At 42.1% G+C, this 20,592-nt stretch overlaps 3 protein-coding genes across 3 annotated transcripts in view; 2 read left to right on the forward strand and 1 right to left on the reverse strand.

Annotated features, from left to right (window-relative positions):
• LOC311034940 (uncharacterized protein C17orf114) overlaps positions 1–6,378 on the forward strand; it is an 8,151-nt gene extending 1,773 nt beyond the window's left edge. The window contains exons 2-3 of the mRNA XM_084042971.1: positions 4,556–4,653; positions 5,038–6,378. Coding sequence (XP_083899097.1) covers positions 4,569–4,653; positions 5,038–5,210 — 258 coding nt within the window. The 5' untranslated portion in view covers positions 4,556–4,568 and the 3' untranslated portion in view covers positions 5,211–6,378. The remainder of the gene's footprint in view (positions 1–4,555; positions 4,654–5,037) is intronic.
• A 261-nt stretch (positions 6,379–6,639) lies between these two features.
• mettl3 (methyltransferase like 3) lies at positions 6,640–12,059 on the reverse strand. The gene is made up of 11 exons (XM_084042970.1): positions 11,845–12,059; positions 11,127–11,317; positions 10,370–10,840; positions 10,041–10,216; positions 9,577–9,790; positions 9,046–9,233; positions 8,620–8,658; positions 8,392–8,500; positions 7,325–7,390; positions 7,117–7,229; positions 6,640–6,779 (listed from the first exon to the last, which is right to left on the reverse strand). The coding sequence occupies exons 1-11, from the start codon at positions 11,939–11,941 to the stop codon at positions 6,668–6,670; spliced, it is 1,776 nt and encodes a 591-aa protein (XP_083899096.1). The 5' UTR covers positions 11,942–12,059; the 3' UTR covers positions 6,640–6,667.
• Positions 12,060–13,615: 1,556 nt separating this feature from the next.
• On the forward strand, positions 13,616–20,496 carry ttc5 (tetratricopeptide repeat domain 5). Its single transcript, XM_084043045.1, has 9 exons — positions 13,616–13,725; positions 14,651–14,783; positions 14,944–15,155; positions 16,040–16,190; positions 16,282–16,373; positions 16,474–16,677; positions 17,509–17,723; positions 18,040–18,184; positions 19,150–20,496. The coding sequence occupies exons 1-9, from the start codon at positions 13,660–13,662 to the stop codon at positions 19,267–19,269; spliced, it is 1,338 nt and encodes a 445-aa protein (XP_083899171.1). The 5' UTR covers positions 13,616–13,659; the 3' UTR covers positions 19,270–20,496.
• Positions 20,497–20,592: the final 96 nt, after the last annotated feature.

Here is a 20,592-nt window from a genome sequence, read left to right on the forward strand (position 1 = left end):
ACAAATTCTTGATGCAAATGCATTGATATGAATATGAGTAAAAGAAAGTTGCAATGTTGGACGCACACACACACGCACGCACGCACGCACGCACGCACGCACGCACGCACGCACGCACGCACGCACACACACACACACACAGTGTGCGTCATAGATCGTATCAGAACTGTACAGGACCTAGTACTGATTGACTGTGGCACAATAGGTTTCATACTATACACACCGAACCCAAGACCATTCATAGTGCCCTGGGGACCTGGAATGGTTTGTTTCAGTGGAAACAATCTAAAGAGGGTGTTGGAAGATTCTTATCAGATTCCAGATTCAGGTTCCTATAATACTGCCTGATGTGATATTGTATACACAGTAAGAGAACTGAGACCAGCAGCTATTGTATAGGAAGATAAGCACAGATTTGCAGCATAGATTTGGTTGTCGAGAGCAAACTTTGGATCGTGTGCAAAATGACTAGACATAGAAAGTGTTGCACAACTTCACCTGGAACGTAAAGTAGTGTAGGTCTCTATTAAATTGAACCAATCCTAGTCTAAACAAACACACGTGCGCATGCATGCACAAACACACTAAAGCTTAATTCATACTGTGTTGCATTATTTGCTTGGAAATCTGCTATTTTCAGTCTAAGTAGGCATCACACACATGCAAAAACAGACCCCCGGAACTGTGACATGTGAAAAAAAAAAGTAGCACAAAAAAGCTCCTTGGCTTCACTTTACAAAAGTTAGTTTTGAGAATTGCACAATCCCTAGTCTCCATCAGACTGTGAACAGAGAATGAGTAAAACCTCATTATTGTTCAGGGCAGCAGGCAGCACGTTCCACACGTAAGCTTTCTCTCTCCCCAGCCTTTGCTACTGGGAAGGGGCCTGCACTTATAAAAGGTCATGACCTGCCTAGTGAAGCCCCCACCCCCACCCCTGACCACACACACACACACACACACACACACACACACACACACACACACACACACACACACACACACACACACACACACACACACACACACACACACACACACACACACCATTACCACTGTCTCTTTTCTATATCCTCCTTAATATGGTAACTGGTAAATGTGGGCACTGAGTGTGCTGCAGCCTGTGTGTGTGTGTGTGTGTGTGTGTGTGTGTGTGTGTGTGTGTGTGTGTGTGTGTGTGTGTGTGTGTGTGTGTGTGTGCGTGCGTGCTGTGTGAGTGCCCGCTCGCACACACACGCGCTTGTGTGTGTGTGTATGCTCTCTGAGTTGTTTTTCTCTCTGGGCTCTCAGAATGCCATGTGCTGCCAGACCCCCACAGCTAATAATGACCTGGGCCCAAAATTCCACACCACTGACCAGGGCTTTCATACTGTGTGTGTGTGTGTGTGTGTGTGTGTGTGTGTGTGTGTGTGTGTGTGTGTGTGTGTGTGTGTGTGTGTGTGTGTGTGTGTGTGTGTGTGTGTGTGTGTGTGTGTGTGTGTGTGTGTGTGTGTGTGTGTGTGTGTGTGTGAACACACGTACACACGTACGTGCATGCTGGCACATCCATTAGTGCTTGGCAGTATTGTGTTTTTGTGAGTCAGGGCAAAAATGTGAGTGAGAGTCTGTGTTTCGTAGCTATTAATACACAAAGGACTACTAATCGGCGTGGAAATGGAAAGTACTTTACAAAAAACATGGGCTCTCTGATTCTGTACACAAGCTACAAGTTTGTCATCCACTGGTTTTCAAAGTGGGGATCGTGTCCTTCAGGGGGCGCCAGGGGTGCCAATTGTAAAGGAGTTTGATCTCTTTATGTCTCATCTGTCTTTCTCTGCCCTGGTCACTTGCTTTGTTTAACCCTATACCGAGTTGACTGGGGTCCCCCAGGGTTCTGTACTTAGTCCGCACCCTTTTCCCTCTACACACCAAATCTGGCAAAAATAGCAGATCATCTACAAGCTCATAATGTGTCACGTAGCTACGAGTTGTGCACTTGTAGGTCAGCTATTTTCGCCAAACGTTCGCCCCAGAATAGGGACGCTAGGCTTCATGTGGTTAAGGTTGGTGTGTGTGTGTGTGTGTGTGTGTGTGTGTGTGTGTGAGAACAAGGTATCTCGATACAAGTTTAGATATTGGCTTGACCTCAGTATGCTAAAACAGTTGTGTGTGTGTGTGTGTGTGTGTGTGTGTGTGTGTGTGTGTGTGTGTGTGTGTGTGTGTGTGTGTGTGTGTGTGTGTGTGTGTGTGTGTGTGTGTGTGTGTGTGTGTGTGTGTGTGTGTGTGTGTGTGTGTACAGTTACAGTGCTGTGGGCTTTCATCTGCAATGGATTGTTTGAACTTTTACGGCGACCTCAGCATAATGGACTCACTGTGTCTGTACATGGGATAGAGTTTCACAGCCACACCTGAGACCCGAGTGAAGGAGAGAATGGGACTAGGTAGAACGAGAGATAGATGAGACAGAGAGAGAGAGAGTATATTGACTATATTCAGTATATCAGTCAGAGAGGGAGAGAATGATTGAGATTGATAGAGATTTGTCTCCTAATACAGAGAGAACAAGGTATCTCGATACAAGTTTAGATATTGGCTTGACCTCAGTATGCTAAAACAGTTTGTGTGTGTGTGTGTGTGTGTGTGTGTGTGTGTGTGTGTGTGTGTGTGTGTGTGTGTGTGTGTGTGTGTGTGTGTGTGTGTGTGTGTGTGTGTGTGTGTGTGTGTGTGTGTGTGTGTGTGTGTGTGTGTGTGTGTGTAACCTGTCATTGTCTGTGCAGAATTGCTGCACAGACAATCAACTCAAGTGGGTTGGGGAGACTGCAACCGCAGAGCAGAAGCCTCCCAGTAACAAACAGTGACTAAGAACTCGGTCAGAGCATGTTAGCTCCTGACTGCAGGCCTGCATGTCGCAATCACAATACTACTTGACATAAGATACTCTGAGCTCAGTGGATACATCCCCCTAGCCTAGTGCATATATTACAGTGTAGGGTACTAAATGGGGTTACAAATGGGTTGCCCCAGATGTATGTATATAATTGATTTATATCAACTGAACTCAACTTTGCTGTCACATCACAGACTTACAGGTGGAGTGGGTGAAACTCTTACTTTGAACCTTAAATGTTCAAAAAAATACCAGATTGGGCATCTGTAATAGCTTTTCAAACGATAACAATTTGGTTAATATGCCTTGGAAAATCGTGCATGACACTGGAATTGGAACCCTGCTCCTGCTGACCTGCTATTCAGCACTGTGTCATCTATCCATTTTTAAAATGACCCAAAAACTAATTTAGGCTTCTCGTGAGGGAAGCACGTGTGAGACTGGGGTTTCATAGCACGTGTTGCATTGTTACCCCCGGGGTTAGCAGGACTGCATGTTTCAGGAGGCTATTTCTGTGACTGCTGACATTGGGTCAGTGGAATATATAGTGGACTGGCGTAAGAGAGCAGTTGTTCTTAGCCGGTTTGTGTGGGGCTTATAGGTTAATGTACCGCTAATTTGCAGAAGGGAAGTAAAAACGCCCACTGATTCTACTTTTGTCTCAGTCCAAATGCCACAAAAACTGTCAAGATTCATTAACCCATTCTACTCTATTTCAGTTGACCCATTTCCTAACATGATTGAACACATACTTTTAACTCTAAGCAAACACAGCGTTAACCTACAGTGACCTTATCTTATCATGCAGAGGGCCACAGGTAGGGAGGGATTATCGTTGAAAAACCACAAGTTTGTGTGACAGGTTGGCAAATGAACTGGTTCCACAGGAGAATAAACAGGTGTTAACCTACATAAAAGACAGATGGGTGTGTGCTGTCAGATTGACACAGATTCATAAAAATAAGAACAGGTACTGCATATGCCCTTAAGCCAGAATACCAACCAGATTGCATGGCTGTGCATGTTAAACCTATAAGTTCAAAGACGGACAAGATTTTACTCTGGGATCAAGCAAGTTCTTGAAATGGCAACAACGCCAAACTCAATTAATGAACAGTGCTTTGATAGTAAGATCCTTTAAAGCCGTAAAGCTGTGCGGTGAGGTATAAATGAGGCTTTGCTGACTGGGCCTGCATGGCTGCAGAGCCATGTTGATGTTGACAGGCTTGATAAGCCCTGTCGTGTCGTTGAAATGAGTTGTCCCTTGTCACTGAGTGACTGGTTCGTGGTTCCTAATTCCATTATGCTGTGTCAAGATAAGGAGCTGTCAGTGGGCATAGACACCCAGTCCTGTCACTTTGATAAGGCAGGCCAGACGGGAGCTGTTGGAAGAGTGACCACACACAGGCACTCTGAGCGTCTGGGGAACAGGCACACATACAGACAAAATGACACATGTAGGCTACCGAATTATAATTCTGTATCATTAGTTCTGAGTGCATGACTAAATATTTGTCTTAATCTTATCATTGGAGTTTGACTTTGCTAGAAAATTACACCTTCTTGCAATTGACATTCACATTGTGGGCCATTTTAACAGCCCATGCACCTAGATAGATAAATATCACATATTTATTTCTGTTCTGAGTGTGTCATCTAATAGATTCCTATCCCATTTTCTCCTTCCAGAAACTCCGCTGTCATGGGTGTGAAGGTGCTCCAGTGCTTCCCATTCTACAGGCGCTGTAAAGAGCGGTGCAAGGGCAGACAGTGCCCCCCAGCGGCAGGTGAGGGAAACTACAGGTTTTAAAAAGAAAAACCATTACATGGAGACAGAACCAGATGTGGGGAATATTAGGCACTGATCACCTGTTTCTGTGTGGGGACAAACACAACTACTAAACTAAAATGTGTGTTTGTTTTTTGTCCACATGGGGCTAAAACAATGCAAAATAAGCTCCCTATTCTTGTTTTATGAAATGTGCTATATAAATAAATGTGACTTGCAACTATTTAATCTGCCAATTCACATAATCGTCTATTCCGGCATCCGTTTTTTCCTCTCTAAACATTGGGAAGTAGTTTTTTTTTTAATGCAATCAACATAATGTCATTATGGTCAAACAACATACTCTACATTCCTTCTCACCCTCCACTCCTCCATCCTGTAGTGCCCATAGAGGAGATGAAGCCACGTCTATCGTCCACGGCGTCCTGGGCCAGTGACGGCGAGGGACCAGCGAGCCTGAGCCGGGGCTCCCAGATCTATTTCTCCACCAAGGCCAGGCTGTCCTTCAGACACCAGCTGGACAGCAACATCAATGCAGTGGACGCCACCTACTGAGGAGGGACACCCTGGGAACACAGGGTCCAGACCGGAGGGACAGTGCTGTAGCCTACTAATGCATCGAAGCGCGATCACCACTCCTCTACTAACTCGCAAATTTTGACGCTGCGCTGAAGCAAATTGTTGCTCATTATCATTGGTCACCCTAAAAACGGAACTGGCAGGGGAAAGACTGAGACTTTTGAGATGGTTAAATCTCAGTGTATCAAAGGGAAAAAAGCTCCCCTGCTGTGGTGTTCAACACTAACCCCTGGAGAGGCTGAGAACAGACCGTTCTCATTGCTCTGATGTACCTGTGGCTTCCAATGGAGGTCACTGTTGGGATGTTGAATGGGAAACTTGTTTACAGCGTCATTACCAACAAGTGCATTATTTTTGGTGCATACTTTTCCTTTTGGACATTTCATTTTTTTCTACTGTTGTCGTTTGAATTTATCTGTGTAAGCAGTTAAGTTGCTGCAAATAATTTGATTATTGCCCATGTAAATAAACACTATACTGCAACAAACACTATGATCTTACATACATACAGTAGTTACCCAATAGACACTACCAAATATAAAAGGCTCAATGAAAATAATGTATTTTCATTTTCTTCAAGAAAATATCTTACAAGCATAAATTTGACATTTCAATAAAAGGCATTCATAAATAAGTCACTTACAAACAGGCCTATATGAGCACATGGGCTACAACATTTGCATGTCACGTATAAGAATGTGAAGCCACCGCTTTTGCCTTTCATTACTTTGCCATCAAGGAGGCATATTAAGAGATATTAACGGCACAGCTGACATAGATTTACATTGGCCATTTCTCTTTTTACCTTCACCTCACATTTTTATTTTAATTTTCTGATTCCGCATTTCTTCTTAATACATTTGATATAAAAACAAATTATGTACTTTTTTACAAACCATTACAGCAGATTTCAATAACGTATAGGATAATATGGCAGCATGTCTGGATTTTGATGAGTATGGTGAACCACATGAATGTAAGAAGAGATTACACAACTGTGAAAAGGGGCAGATGAAATTAGAAACTTACATCTTTGTATACAAGCCCAGTTAAACTACTCAAATCTATTTGTATGTTAAAGACCAATGTCTATACTAACAAAAAAATAACACAAAAGTTGTACATTAAAATGTCTCCTTGGTTTTATTGTTTACGGATCTGAAGTTTCTTCAACGCAAAATGAAGGGTAAATAATGTGCTAAAACGTTTCCTTTGTTTTCAACTGTAAAACACAGCTGAGAAGAGCATTAGCAATTCACAATGATTTTAATCACTCTAACTATTGTGATACAATGAATCCTATCAAGTATGTTTATTAGTCCTTACTACAAAAATGAACAAAAGGACAAGTAGGCTGTCCAAAGTTTGATCACCGGCCTCCTTGGTTGCCATGGGCAACAGAGTTCCCAAAATGGGGCCAGTTGGTGACATCATTACATGTTCTTGGGTTTGGAGATGACGCCGTCTGGGTAGCGCTTCTTGAAGCGCGCCACAACGTCAGGATCCAACAGGTGAATGCCATCCAGCTGGTTACCAAGGGTAACCCTAGAAAACACAATGGGAGGGATAAAGGAATGAATAATCAATCGATGAATGAATACATTATTAACCACTTTCACCCTCGAGTCGCTATTTTGGACATGTCAGACTCATTATAGGTGAAAATATCGGAAAATAATAGCAGATCTACAACCTCACAACGCATCCCTGTGCAACTCGTTATGAGCTTGCAGATCAGATATTTTCAAATTGCCTAAGTAAATGGCGTATGTGGTTTAAATACAAGATACAAAGCAGACATAATGGGCAAGAACTGAATCAATATCTCAAAATATAAACGAAAGTTTAAAAAAGGTCAACAGAAATACACAGGAACTCATACCAGTTGGGCTGGACATTGTGTGGTCTACCAAACAGCTCAATCTTCCTGGTGCCAGGTGAGAGTCTCTCTATCATCCCATAGATCTCATCTGGCTTGTGGCTGGTGGAGCGCACCTGGGGGAGTGTACGGAAAATGAGATTGTTGTGACAGAAATTAGAAACGTTAACAGTACAGGGCCAATGAGCATGAATGTGGCTAAAGTCCTTACCTCAGCTACAATGACATCACAGTCCAATCCCCTGTTGAATCCCTGGGGTGTACCTTTCACGCCCACCTGAAAAGATGCAAGCACACACTTTCTTTTTCTTTCAGCTTGAAATTCTCCCAGTCCTCTTCTATTTCTAGCTTTTCTTTTCTTAGGACCAAGCTGATCATCAACATCTCCCCTTCTTCAGGCATGATGAACAGACAGATACTGCACGATAAAGATAAAATAAACTAGGAAATCATGTTGGAATCCACATAGAAATGGCGTGGCTCCAATGTGGATCTCGGACTTCATGTGATCAGCCTGTGACATCAGTCATCTATGTCATATTGACTCAAATTTTGAGTCATACGTCATACATCATAGATTCTATGATGTATGACGTATGACTCAAAATTTGGGCTAGGTTTCAGAGCGATGTCCCATAGATTTCCATCCTTCCACAATTAACAAGTTAAATATTTTTTTTAAAAGTATAAAACATGTGAAACACAATTAGTGGTGTTACTTCTGTGGCTTACTGGCAGCTTACTGCATACAAACTCTGGCACTGGTTGCTACAGTAGTTTGTGAGAAAAGAGATTACCTCCAGATAGACAGACACAGACATTATAGACCGACGGCTAGCCTCTTGCAGAGCCACATCATAAAGATAAAAGCTTAGAAGTACTAAACTGTTCAGCCCATGGACAATGTATAACCAATATGTAATAGAAAAATAACTAACAATTATAGAATGCAGCCTTTTCGTTTATTTGTTTATTCTTTCTTGTTTTTTGTACTGTACTGTTTTTTTCGTTTCTGTTCCCCCCCCCCCACACTTTTATGTTCTGTCTTGTATTCATGTATGTGTATCTGTCTTTTGAAAATCTTTTGTTCCAATAAAAATTGAGTTAAAAAAAAAAAAGTACTAAACTGTTAATCGAGGCTGTTTCGTATTCGAGTTACTCTGAGAATGGTGCAAGCCATCCACACATAGTGACAATAGTAATGATGTAAAGAAGAAAAATAAAGATGCACCATTAGACAATCATCTAAGCTGACACCCAAAATGCAGACAGACGTACCAAGCAGTGCTCCTTCCCATGGTTGAGCCAGTGTCCTGTTCTCCCAGTGCGGATGATCCTCTGAAGCTGGTTGGTCTTCACCCAAATAATTTCATCCACACGATCATAGCTGATAGACCACAGAAGACGTGAGAAAGCAGTGCAAACAATCAATCAAACGATGTTATCCTAATAAAATGTGATTAATCCACGATTACAGGGGGATAACAGAAAATGAAATAAACTCACCCCCATAGACTGAGACATTCTCTACCCAGCTCCATAGCCCTGTAAAAGAAATTAAAAGGTAAAAGGTTACAATGTTACACTGTGTTCACTTGATGAATAACACAAGTTGGAACTTACTCTTTGGATCTGAAACCGTAATGCTATTATTGAGATTGGAATAGGTATTCACACTATTTATTTATTTAAAAAAGGAAATATATATATACTTTTTTTTTTTTAGCATTTTGTGTTTTATTTCACATAGGTTAGTGTGGAGAGACAGAAATCAAAGTGGAGAGAGAGACTCATGAGACAAGATGGGAGTCTGATTCTAAACCACAAGATGGGGTCAGATTCAAACCCGGATCCTTCCACTCACTTGTCTGTGCACCAACTGAAAACTGATTGAAAACTGATTATAATGCCACACGGTTTCCTGAAAGCTACCTTCCGGTGACCCAGAGAAAAAGGAATCCATCATCCTGGAGGATGGGAATGGTGAGCTTCCTCATCTCATCGTCGGTAAGTGTGCCATAGGGCAGCTCCATGTGGATGTCCCAGGGAGGGTCTGCCATCACCACGGCAAACTTCCCCAGGATGGACACGTCCAGGAAGCGTATGTCACAGCAGATCCACTGGACACAAAAACACACAAATTGATGATTTATAGAGACCCGTGCTGAAAAACTGTATCTAAAATTTTACCAATAATAGAGGCTCAAGAAGTGTCAAGGCTATGAAGTAATTCGCTCTGGATTTCATAACTCTCAACTTTGTCAAACTCCGTTGTCCATTTATTGTACAGAGTTTAGGTAAGATAATCAGCTTACCCATTGCAATCTCTCTGAAGTAATATGATTAGACTCAAGAATCAATTGTGATCCATTGAAGAGACATTTGGTATAAAGTTGATGCACCTGCTGGTGCGAGAGCAGTGATCTTTTTACAACTCTCTCTATCCGTCTTTCATAGGCTGACCTGTGAAGGAAACAGCTTTCCCACGTTGCTGTCAGCATCTCCTTGATGCAGGCCGAGCTCTGTGCCCCCAGCCTGAGGTCCCAGAAGGCCTACGTCTGTCTCTGGCAGGCAGTCAATCTCATAGTGGACGTACTTACAGGTGTCCATGTGGAAGCAAGTGTTGAGGAAAGAGCAGTCACCAAGGCTCTCATCTGTGTGCTTATTGATGATTCGCCTGAGCAAGCAAAAAAAAAAACACGCATTACTAAATACAAATGTAATAAAACTGTAATAGAACTACTACTGACAACATGAGACCTGAAATATTTGTGAAATGTGTAGCATTTTTATGCTCAAGACATTTTATTCAATTTAGCACATTCCCGGACCCACGATTATGTGCAACCCTGGGCTTCTTGAGATATACGAGTCCAGATGTTGGACGAAATAAACAAAATGCAACAGACAGTGGGAGTCACACTGACCGGAAATGTAACTTAGTGCACGGCTGAGGTGTGTCCCCAGAACGTAGACATTCCTCTTTGGTTCCGTGATCGCAGAATTCTTGGACCTGAGCCCGGCCACGAGAGCGGAACTTTTCCACGATGGATTGTTCCTTAGCGGTGCTGGTGTTGAGTAGCTCCAAGATCTCTCTACTCATCTGCACAAATACAACCATACATCAATTATTATGATATCCTTATACTTAAGTACTGTAACGGTTTGAGTTGGTAACAACAATCTGGGGGGAATACAACATAAAACCATGCCGAGTAGTCCGTCTAATTCCTCATTCGCCCCGTCTCCGTCCTACCTTCTTGCTCATCTGCTCCTTGGTGGACTGTTGGTTCAGGAGACTTTCGATCTCCATGTCCAAGTGAGACGATTGAATTTTACTGGTTCTTCCTTTCTTATCGGCCCCACCCGCTGATCCCCCTGTCTTCCAATCAGAAGACCCAGACAGCTGTGAGGAAGACGCCTGTGCCAGAGAAATTGAGGAAGTGTGTGGAGGGGAGGAAGAGCTCTGGAGAGACGGGGAGGAGCCTGGGACTCTTTTGTGGGTTTGGTCCTCTGCTTTCCTCTTTACCCCGGTCCTTTGGGCTCCGGCTCCTGTCCCGAAAATGGCCCATAGTTTTGTGTGGTCCACCGATATGACGAGGGTGGACGAGGAAGGTGAAGAAGCTGTGGAGGAGGCCAGAATGGGCTGCCGCACCTCTATCAATTCCTGAGCAGAAAACTTGAGCAGCAGACTCTGTATGCAGTCATGAGTCACAGCCGGTTCAGACTGTAAGCAACAAACAAATAATGTGGCAAAGAATTACAGATAGAAAACAAAAACGAGCACTATCAGTCTGTATATATAATGCAGTTTGCCAGGTTCACGCCTCGCGAAGATTCACAGTAAGAAAGTAATAGCCAGCATGCCGAAGTCCTACTGAAGGTACTTTTAATTTATAGACGCACGGACAGCATACACGGACACGGCATCAAGCCTTCCTCAGCGTGGAGGAAAAATATGTTACTACTAATCTATATGAGATCTGTGCATGGATAGAAATTAATGGACTCACGATATTAAGATCCTCTGTAATGGCAAGAGAGTCGGTTGGCAGTGGGAGACTGAGGTCTGACAGATATCCCAGCAGCCTCTTCTCCAGTACAGGATCTGGCGGGCGTTCTGTCTCCTCCTTTGAGGTGCTCTGGAGAGGTGGTGCTGGACTGTCACTTACAGCAGCAGCACCCTCTATGCTGCTTCCCACTTCTGAAAGAGAGAGACAGACAGACGACATCTTGAAAGTGCCATCACGGTGTTTATGGACCAATCAATATTCATCAACTCGATTCTTACCAACTTGTTTCGCCTTAACTTCCTCAATTACATAAACAATGCATCTCCTCCATGCGTTAAAGGAGTAGTTCACTCAAACAATTACTTATTTTTCTATCAATTACTCAATTGACCTGCATTTCTGCCACAGGCGTGCTGGAATAGGGGGGACACCAGGACATTTTGTACACCAAATTTGAGGCATCAAATTATTGGCTAAGTAATGCGACAAAAACATAAAAATCTCTATGAATTCAAGGCTTCATGGGATGTGTATTGTTTTGGGTGGACTACTCCTTTAATATCTCAATTTAATAAGATCACACGAAAGAACACAAATAAATTAAAGGTAACGTTACGTAACAGATATGCATTATAGTTGATACTTTTGTGAAAAATGTGAATATTTGATATATATTTTCTCATATCGTTCATCTTGTATCGGTTTCATTCCCTCCTACCTGTGGCAGCGGGGTCTTTCCGTCGCCGCTGGAGTCTCTCTCGTAGAGAATCCAGCTGCTTCTTGTGCTTCTGGATGCTGCTCCATGTGTCCGACATGTCTAGTGAGCATGAACATCAAATGCAAACACCAACAGAACGTCTTATATGAGGGACAGTACTTGTAGGCCTACTTGCAGATAGAAGTTGCCCCGACAACAACAACCCGCCAACAATAAAGATACCGCGGCCCTCCCACATAAACCGTCCGGCCAGCAATATGATTATTAAAAATAGTTCCGGGCTAAGTATCAATACTGCAATGTAGAAATACAAATTTACTACAAGTTCGATATTCAAAATGTACTTGAGTAAAAGTACGAAGGTATTGGTATCAAAATGTACTTAAAGTAGCAAAAGTAGAAAGTACTCATTATGCAGGATGTCCCATTTCACAAGTTCAACAAATCTTTTGAAAATAGCAGATCTACAAGCTCACAACATGTCGCATCGCGATGCGTTGTGTGAGCTTGTAGATCGGGAAGTATTTATAAGGCTAAAGTGGTTATTGCATGTTTTGTAATAATAATCAAAATCTAGAAAGTAGTAACTAAAAAGTTATCAAATATTTGCAGTGGAGTAAAAGGTACTGTATTTGCCTCTGAGATGTAGTGAAGTAGAAGTAAAAGTACTGACAATTGGAAATACCGCAGTAAATTAAAAAAAATACCTCAAAATTGTACTTGCGTACAGTACTTGAGGAAATGTACTTACTGTAGTTACTTTACACCACTTAGAGGAACCATTGCTCAAGATGGGGATATATTTTATCGAAGGACTCCTTCCGACTTCCATCCATCATGTATCACCACCAGTGTTGCCAGATTCTGTGAGAGAAACAAGCAACCAGCCCAAAATAAGCGACTATGGGCCACATGAGTACTTTAACATGTGCATCAGCTATTTGAAAATAGCAGATCTACAAGCTCACAACGCGTCGCGATGCGACGCGTTGTGAGCTTGTAGATCGGCTATTTTCAAATAAAATCTTAAGGGGAAATTATAATAAGCAGATCTGGCAACCCTGATCATCACCACCACTATATTACTGTAGGTAATAATTTAACAGTTGTGTTGATATTTGTATTTTTAATTGCAAGAAATGCTTGTCTGAATACAGCCTGGAATCATACTAGGTTTATTAGAATTAATTTTGTTGTTCATTTCTTTCCAGCAGGTGTCGTGTTCAGTGTTGCCATGTCCGCTTATTATAAGCGACTCTGGGCTTGTTTTTCTGTAAAGCTGCTTGTAAATATTGTTATGTTGCGGGTTGCGCGTTTTTTGGGGGTCTTGTTTCTAAAGTGTAGTTTAAACCAGTGGTTCTCAACCATTTTCATGTCAAGGACCCCCAGATTAATATGTATTTGTCCACAGACCCCCCCCCCCCCCGGCCCATCTGAAGATATTATGTGCCAGCCCCCCCCCGCCCCCCCCCCTCCCCCCCACAAGATTTGTGTTGTTAAAATGTTTTAAAAATGTTCCAGAATTACCCATTTTTTCCCAAGATTATTTTTTTCTTTTTTCCTTTTTTTAGATAGCAGACCTACAAGCTCACAACGCGTCGGTCTGACTCTGAGGTATTTTCAAATAGCTGTAGTAGCCCTAGAATGTCTGTGATCTTACATACATTTCATGTATTCTAAAATGTATGTAAGATCACAGACATTCTAGGGCTAATGCAGTCGCTTCTTTTGGGCTTGTTTTCATAGACCTGGTTGCTTATTTCTATTGCAGAATCTGGCAACACTGGTTGTGTTGCTCTTTATCAACGCTGAAAGATGGCGGATCAGGTCGACAAGACAGAGGAGCCTGAAAAAGACAAAGATGAATTACACATTCTGACGGTAATATATCAATTACACAAGCAGTGAACTTATATATGACTGACTCTGTTCTCTCTTATGCATCGCCACTTGGATGGCTTGCTATAGTCATGTCCAGACAGAGTGATGGTTGCTATAACAACAACAATGCAATATCACATTAATGTCATATTAATCGACCAGGCTTTTGCCATTATGCAGAAATAGATGTTGTTGTGTAACTAATGTCGATCTGGTTGAACATAGTTTTCTGTTTCTATTAATGTGCATTGTGCCTGGCTACAACCTTAGCAGTGGTGGAAGAAGTGCTCGCATTTTTTACTCAAGTAAAAGTATCAATACTGCAATGCAGAAATGCTCTGTTACAAGTAAAAGTCTGGAATTCAAAAATGTACTTGAGTAAAAGTACAAAAGTATTGTACTTTTCTGAGATGTAGTGGAGTAGAAGTAAAAAATACCCCAATTGTACTCGAGTACATTACTTGAGTAAATGTACTGAGTTACTTTACACCACTGATTCTTAGTGGCAGTGTAACTGTATGGGAGGCTTTTATGTTCTGATGCATGCTTTGCTAACGAGTTCCTTCCAGTTAGCTTTTTGTTATGCATCTTTGCTGAGTCATCTCAATGTCAGTTTGTCTTAATAATGCATAATTCATGTGAACGTCCACCTCAGTGCAGCCAAGTCACTATTTTTATGACAGGAACATGCTGCTGCACAGCTGGAGGTTAAGATGGTTAATAATCAGTTTGTATTTGTCTCAGTGTTGTACACTACAGTACTGCTCAATGATGATGATACTTTTCTTTTTTTCGTTGTGTGTATTTTGGTGACAATAAATGCATTCAATTGAGCCTATACCTGCCTTTGACCTGCTTACGAATGAATCTCGGTTGCTCACAATCAGTATACCTTCATCTACCCTTCTCCTTCCTCCTGTTTTAGGAGCTGGTGGATGAGCTGTATAATTTTAGAGATAATTATTTTGAGACTCACAGTGTTGAGGATGCTGGGAAGAAAAAGACTGATGTTGCAGAAGAGATGGAGAGGACACTAAAGAAGCTAGAGGAGGGTGAAGGTGGGCAATGAAAAAAGAAAAATGTCTACAAATATAGCCTTGCATGTTTTTCATTTCAGTGTTTTCAGAACTGATCATGCCATCTTATAGAATACACACCTGCATGCATTTTTCCGATCAGATCCATTTCCTTCTATGTGGTTTGTCCCCTTTCCTCCAGAGTCCTTTAAAAACAAAGCAGAGTTTCTGCTCCAAAAGGGGAGGTGTTTAAACGTATCTCCAGACTATAGTGCTACCGCAGAGGAGTGCCTTTCCAAGGCAGTGAAACTGGAGCCTGGCCTAGTGGAAGGCTGGAACACCCTGGGAGAACAGTACTGGAAAAGAGGAGACCTGATCGCTGCCAAAAACTGCTTTACAGGAGCCCTGCAAAAGGTAAGGTAAAGTCAGACTTATACTTTGTTGTATGCCGGTGTCGCACACTGAGAATAGCCGATCTACAAGCTCGTAAAACTGCTCTTTCCGACACCACGCACAACAAACTATATGAAGCTCTTAAGGAATGAGATCATGGCAGTTCCATGCACTCTCAAGCAGGCGTGCTGGAATAGGGGGGACACCAGGACATTTTGTCCACCCAATTGGACGCATCAGTCTGCTGGCAGATTGTTGTGTGTGTACCTGGATAGACCATTAGACCACTGGCTCTCAACATGGGATCCTTGAGGAGGTATGGGTCGACTCTCGGAGGTTCCATTTGTACACTCTCAGAGTTAAATTAACACTGAGGATTTTCAGCGTAGATTTGAGTCCCAGAAATAACAATCATATGACATGGGTGTCCGTGGCCTAATATCAAACTGGGGGTCCTTGAATTAAAAAGGTTGAGAATCATTGCAATAGATGCCATGGAGGATTTCTAACTTTCATTTGAGTAAACTAGATTTTCCCTTATTCCTTGACACGACTGAACCCACCTGGTACCCTTCGTGTCCCTCTACTTAATGGTCCAATTCAACACTGCTGCCGTAAAGCAGGGTCTCATACATAATGGTCCATTTCTGGTGGATTTAGTGGTGAGACACTGTCCCATAATCCCTGTGACATCCATAGAGTTTGTCAAAGTGTGGATTACTTAAGTGTCTATTAAGAGTAAAGCCCTCCCTGCTCACTCCATGTATATCAGCTGAAAGGTACTGTCGCTGTGATCAAATTTGATGAAGCTCAATTTCAAGGTCTTAACATCTCTTTCTTTCTCTGCTGATAGATGTCACATATGGTCTAATCTTCCTCCCGGTCTTTGTCTCCCTGTTTTGCAGAGTAAGAACAAGGTGTCCCTGCGCAGCCTGTCTATGTTGCTGAGGCAGGTGCCAGCAGGGGACAGTGATGAACAGGGAAAACGTGTGATGGAGAGCGTGGACATGGCCCGGCAGGCCGTTCAGCTAGACGTTATGGATGGGAACTCCTGGTGTGAGTAGGAGACCAGAGGGTCAATGTGGAATTCAACAACTTGTATAAGATTATGTTTTGTCATTACAACTGTTTTGTCTTTTTCTTACAGACATCCTGGGGAATGCCTACTTGTCACTATTTTTTTCCAGTGGACAGAATGCACAGATGTCCCAGCAAGCCCTAAACGCTTATGCACAGTCCGTGAGTACACATGAATGTAATATCTATGCGTATATAACGCATGCATTTGATATGTTTTTTAAAAGCAAAATATGCATTTATTTACACTTTGCCTTCTTAGGAGAAAGTGGACAAGACCGCCAAGTTTTTCTCTGACCTACATTTCAACCGAGCCAATCTGTTCCAATATGAAGAGATGTTTGGGTCGGCACTGGGTGGGTACAGTCGGGCTGCCGCCCTCGATCCTGGTTGGGACGAGCCTCCAGAAAGAGAAAAGCAACTGCTCGAGTATCTGATGAAGGTCACAGAACTCATAGAGAACAAGGTAAGACAGGAGGACAGGCTCATTCTCACAATGTTAATAGAGTATGTCAGATAAAGGTGGTTTTAATTTTAGCAAAAGCCATCCAACTAAAGACAGCCAAAGTAAAACTGAAAAAAGATATTTATAAATACTAGGACGGCACCGGCCTATTTGGGTCCATCCATACATATTGGGAATGAAGCGTGTTGTTCCATTTATACTGCTAAGCGGCACAAATAATATGCGATGCTTGGACAATCAGATAAGCCGACGGGTCGGGATAGCCAATCAGGGACTTTTACTGGCTTAGCGGCACAAATGTGACGTGAGTGACGCTCCGCCTGTCCGTGAAGCCGACGGTTTCGGTTGGCCAATCAGTTTGGTTTTGGTTGCATACAACACACTGAGAATTTCCTCGGGCCAATAGATATTCCTGATTTTTCAGTTCTCGGAATCCGTTGGTCCGTCTGAATTGCCAATCGGCTCTGCACATCTGGTCATATGAGTCATATGAAACACACGCCAAGTTTGAGTCTGAAGTCTCCGAACGGTCGGACGCTGTCCGAGTGGGACACATTTTGTGTGATCCTTTTCTCAGGTGTCTAGCGCATTGAAAAAGAGAAAGACAGTAGACACCATTTTTGGGCTGATGATACGGACAATAAGCAGGGATCAAAATCACACTTTTTGCACACATATGAAGTTGGATCAAGTAGATTCTGCCATTATTTTAAAAAGTCAGTCCTGGTTATTACCATATTCAGACTTCTATCATGCCCAGGTAGCTGTACAACCCATGGTTCTGCCAAAGTTCAACATCGATTTAATGTTTTCATCCATCCGTTCCTCCAGGGGAAGGTGAAGGCACGCCGGTTACGAACGATGCTCGCAAACCTCAACACTTCGGCCCTGGGTCCCTGCTCCTCTCCTCAGTTCCGGTCCCCTACAGGTCGTGTGGGGAGCCTGGAGCCACAGACCCTGTCCTCTCTTACACCGGGCCACAACGCCGGAGTAGCCACCCTAGGCAAGGTGGTGTTCAGTCTAGTCCCTGAGGGACGGATGGCCTTGTGAGTTAAACTAATTTAAAGGTTAAATTGTCATTTTCATTATAAACTTCTCTCATGTTTGTAAGTGCAAATGTGTATGTGTATGTGTGTATGTGGATGAGTACAATTGGGTTATGCATGTTATAATATGAGAAAAACGATATTGGGGGGGTTAATTAAGCTTAAGTTTGCCATTATTGCTAGAATTAGCTTCAATCTTTGTAAAGGATGGTTGAGAAAATCTATTTTTCTCAAGCAAAAGGCGCTGTTGTAAACTTGTACATATGTCTATCAACTAATTGTGTGCTAAAAGTGACATTTCTCTTCCCGATTCCAGCACATTTGGTATGGTGGACAGTGAGGAGACGTGCATAGTGGTGATGGTATACAACACAGCTGACAGCTGGGGTGTAGTAATAGGAGACACGGTAGTCATTCCTGAACCCCAGGTCAAACGACACAGCGTAACGCATATTGATAAGGTCAGTGGCTATAAAATACCTCGTATTCATTATAGATGTACAGTACTTACATTACATACAAATTTGTGAAAAGGAAGCAGCCACTAACTGAATATTGAACCTTCTGTATGAAACTCCTTCAAGCGACTGTACTGCAGAGCAGCTCCCATGGTGCATTTATTAACCCTGCCGTTTTGGAGCAAATTTATTCTTTATAGTAAAGGTAGCTGATAAATGCCACTTGTAGATGGGCAATTTTTGCAATTTTTGCTATACGGTCATGTAAATTTAAGCTTAAGTGGTTAAGATACTCAAAGAAAGTTAACGTTTCAAGCAGACTGCTGTCTGAGGAAGTGCAGTGCAATCTAAATATTATTTCGTTTGGGTGTCTTAAATGCTTTTGGAACTGATCTGCATTGCTGTGTGTTGGTGCTATTCTTAGCCAAGTCCCTTGTGTTGTCTTCTTCTTCTATACAGCATCTGCTGTTTACTTCAAAGTGTGTGTTCTACTTTTCATCACTTAATGATCCATAGCCCACCTCCACACAGGCACACTAAGCTAGTGGGGACCGGAACTAAGCTAATGTCAACTGCAGTTAAATGCTAGCCTGGTTCCAGACCATAGACCCCGCCCACTCTCTGAGTGGACTGCCTCCTCTTGGTCTGGTGTTGTATTTGTGAACGTAGGATTTATACGGCACAAAAAGTACCGTCCCAATGAGAGTCGGAGGTTGGGCAGGGTATCCCTTGTGATTGGTTTAGGGGAAACTCTAAACCAGTTCTAATCCCCTCCCCCTTGTAATCGCCTACCCTGGAGTCAATGTCAGACTGAAGCTCCATGCAGCTTCAGGCTGATAATCAGGCTAGTTAAATGCCAATACAGAAAATGTGTTTTCTCTAATATAAGTGATGTTCAAAGAAAAACAATGTTCTGAGACTTCTAATGTAAATAAGTTGTCTGACTTTTCTTTCCCTTTTCTCCTCAGTCTTTTGATTTTAGGAGTATACGAGTGGATTCTCCTCTGCTCCTCATAGTCAATGGCAAGAGACAGAACGTCCAGAGCCAGATTGCCGTTTCAGTCAGCTATAAACCCCACAGAGAATAAGTGGCATGAAGAACGACAGATTAGAGGTGTATGACAAGCATGAAGAAACCAAACTGTTTGTTGGTTAGCACTGTTTGTGCCTGTTTCTTGTGTTGGATTTTGTAAATAGACTTTAGCTGTTGAGTTAAATTGTTTCGAAAACTGTATATATTTAAATACGTTTCCCTTTTTGTATTCTGTTGTGTGAGGGAGGGAGATTTCTTTTTTTTTATTGAATGACCTGTCTCGTTTGTCAGACTGAGTCCAATATTATGAAAAAACTAAAACTGATTTGTATTCACTGTTAGACATGCAGTATACTGTACATTTTACAGTACAAGTTACAGTAGCCTGATACTATATCAACTGGTCAAACTTCTATTAGGAAACATTCCATCTTCCATCATTCCAAAATCTGCAATCCACGCGTTAAACGTGTTTGTTTTGTTGTTCAATATAGCACAGCAAAATGTAGGACCATATTTCTTGACATGTTTTTGAGTAATTCCATGACCTTGGTCAAAAGCATACTTAAATACAAAGCCCCACCCCTCCTTTATCCATCCTTCAATGAATGACATTTTATAAATTATAATATACACATAATATAATAGAGGAAGGTGATCTTATTTGATAGAAATTATGCCCAATTCATGCAGCTTCAAAACGAACAAAAACAGCTGTTACATACTGTACATTAGAATAACATATTTATAGAAGAACACACCGATTTCGGGTTGTATTTATTGAAAATTGATTTGATGCGCATTTGATGTAAACAAAGCCGAGGCAGAGAGGATGAAGGAATTAGGGGATGTGGAGATAAGAAGGTAGTTCTGTGTCAATTGAAGAAAGCACAGCTCAAAACATCGGATTCCATTAGAAGTGTCCTATGTCCTATTTTCAGGGCAGAAAAAGAAAAATCACATGTGTCTAACTATTAACTAAATATTTTGTTGTCAAAACCACACATTTTCTTGTTTCACATCAACACCCTCAATTAATCCTTATATATTTGAGCTTTATGGCAATAAAGCATTTTTGTTTTGTTTTGATGCTTGATGATGATCTTAAATGTTGGTTTAACGTTAAAGGTTGGTCAAACTATCCGCTTCTTAAACATTTAGTTGCTGCCCTGCTGAACAAATTCATCACTGAGAGATGGGCATATCCCACCTCCACACGGCCTCTCTACTGCCGTTCCAAGAAAAACAATGTACTACTAAGACTTAAGACATGAATAATAAATAGTTCTGGATCAAGAAACGTTCAGGCTGTGCTATTCTCTGACTATTGTTTCAGTTTTCTCCTCTGTCTTTTGATTTTAGTATACGAGTGGATGGT

Source organism: Gymnoscopelus microlampas, assembly GCF_963454915.1.
Source record: "Gymnoscopelus microlampas genome assembly, chromosome: 19".
Lineage (NCBI taxonomy): Eukaryota > Metazoa > Chordata > Actinopteri > Myctophiformes > Myctophidae > Gymnoscopelus > Gymnoscopelus microlampas.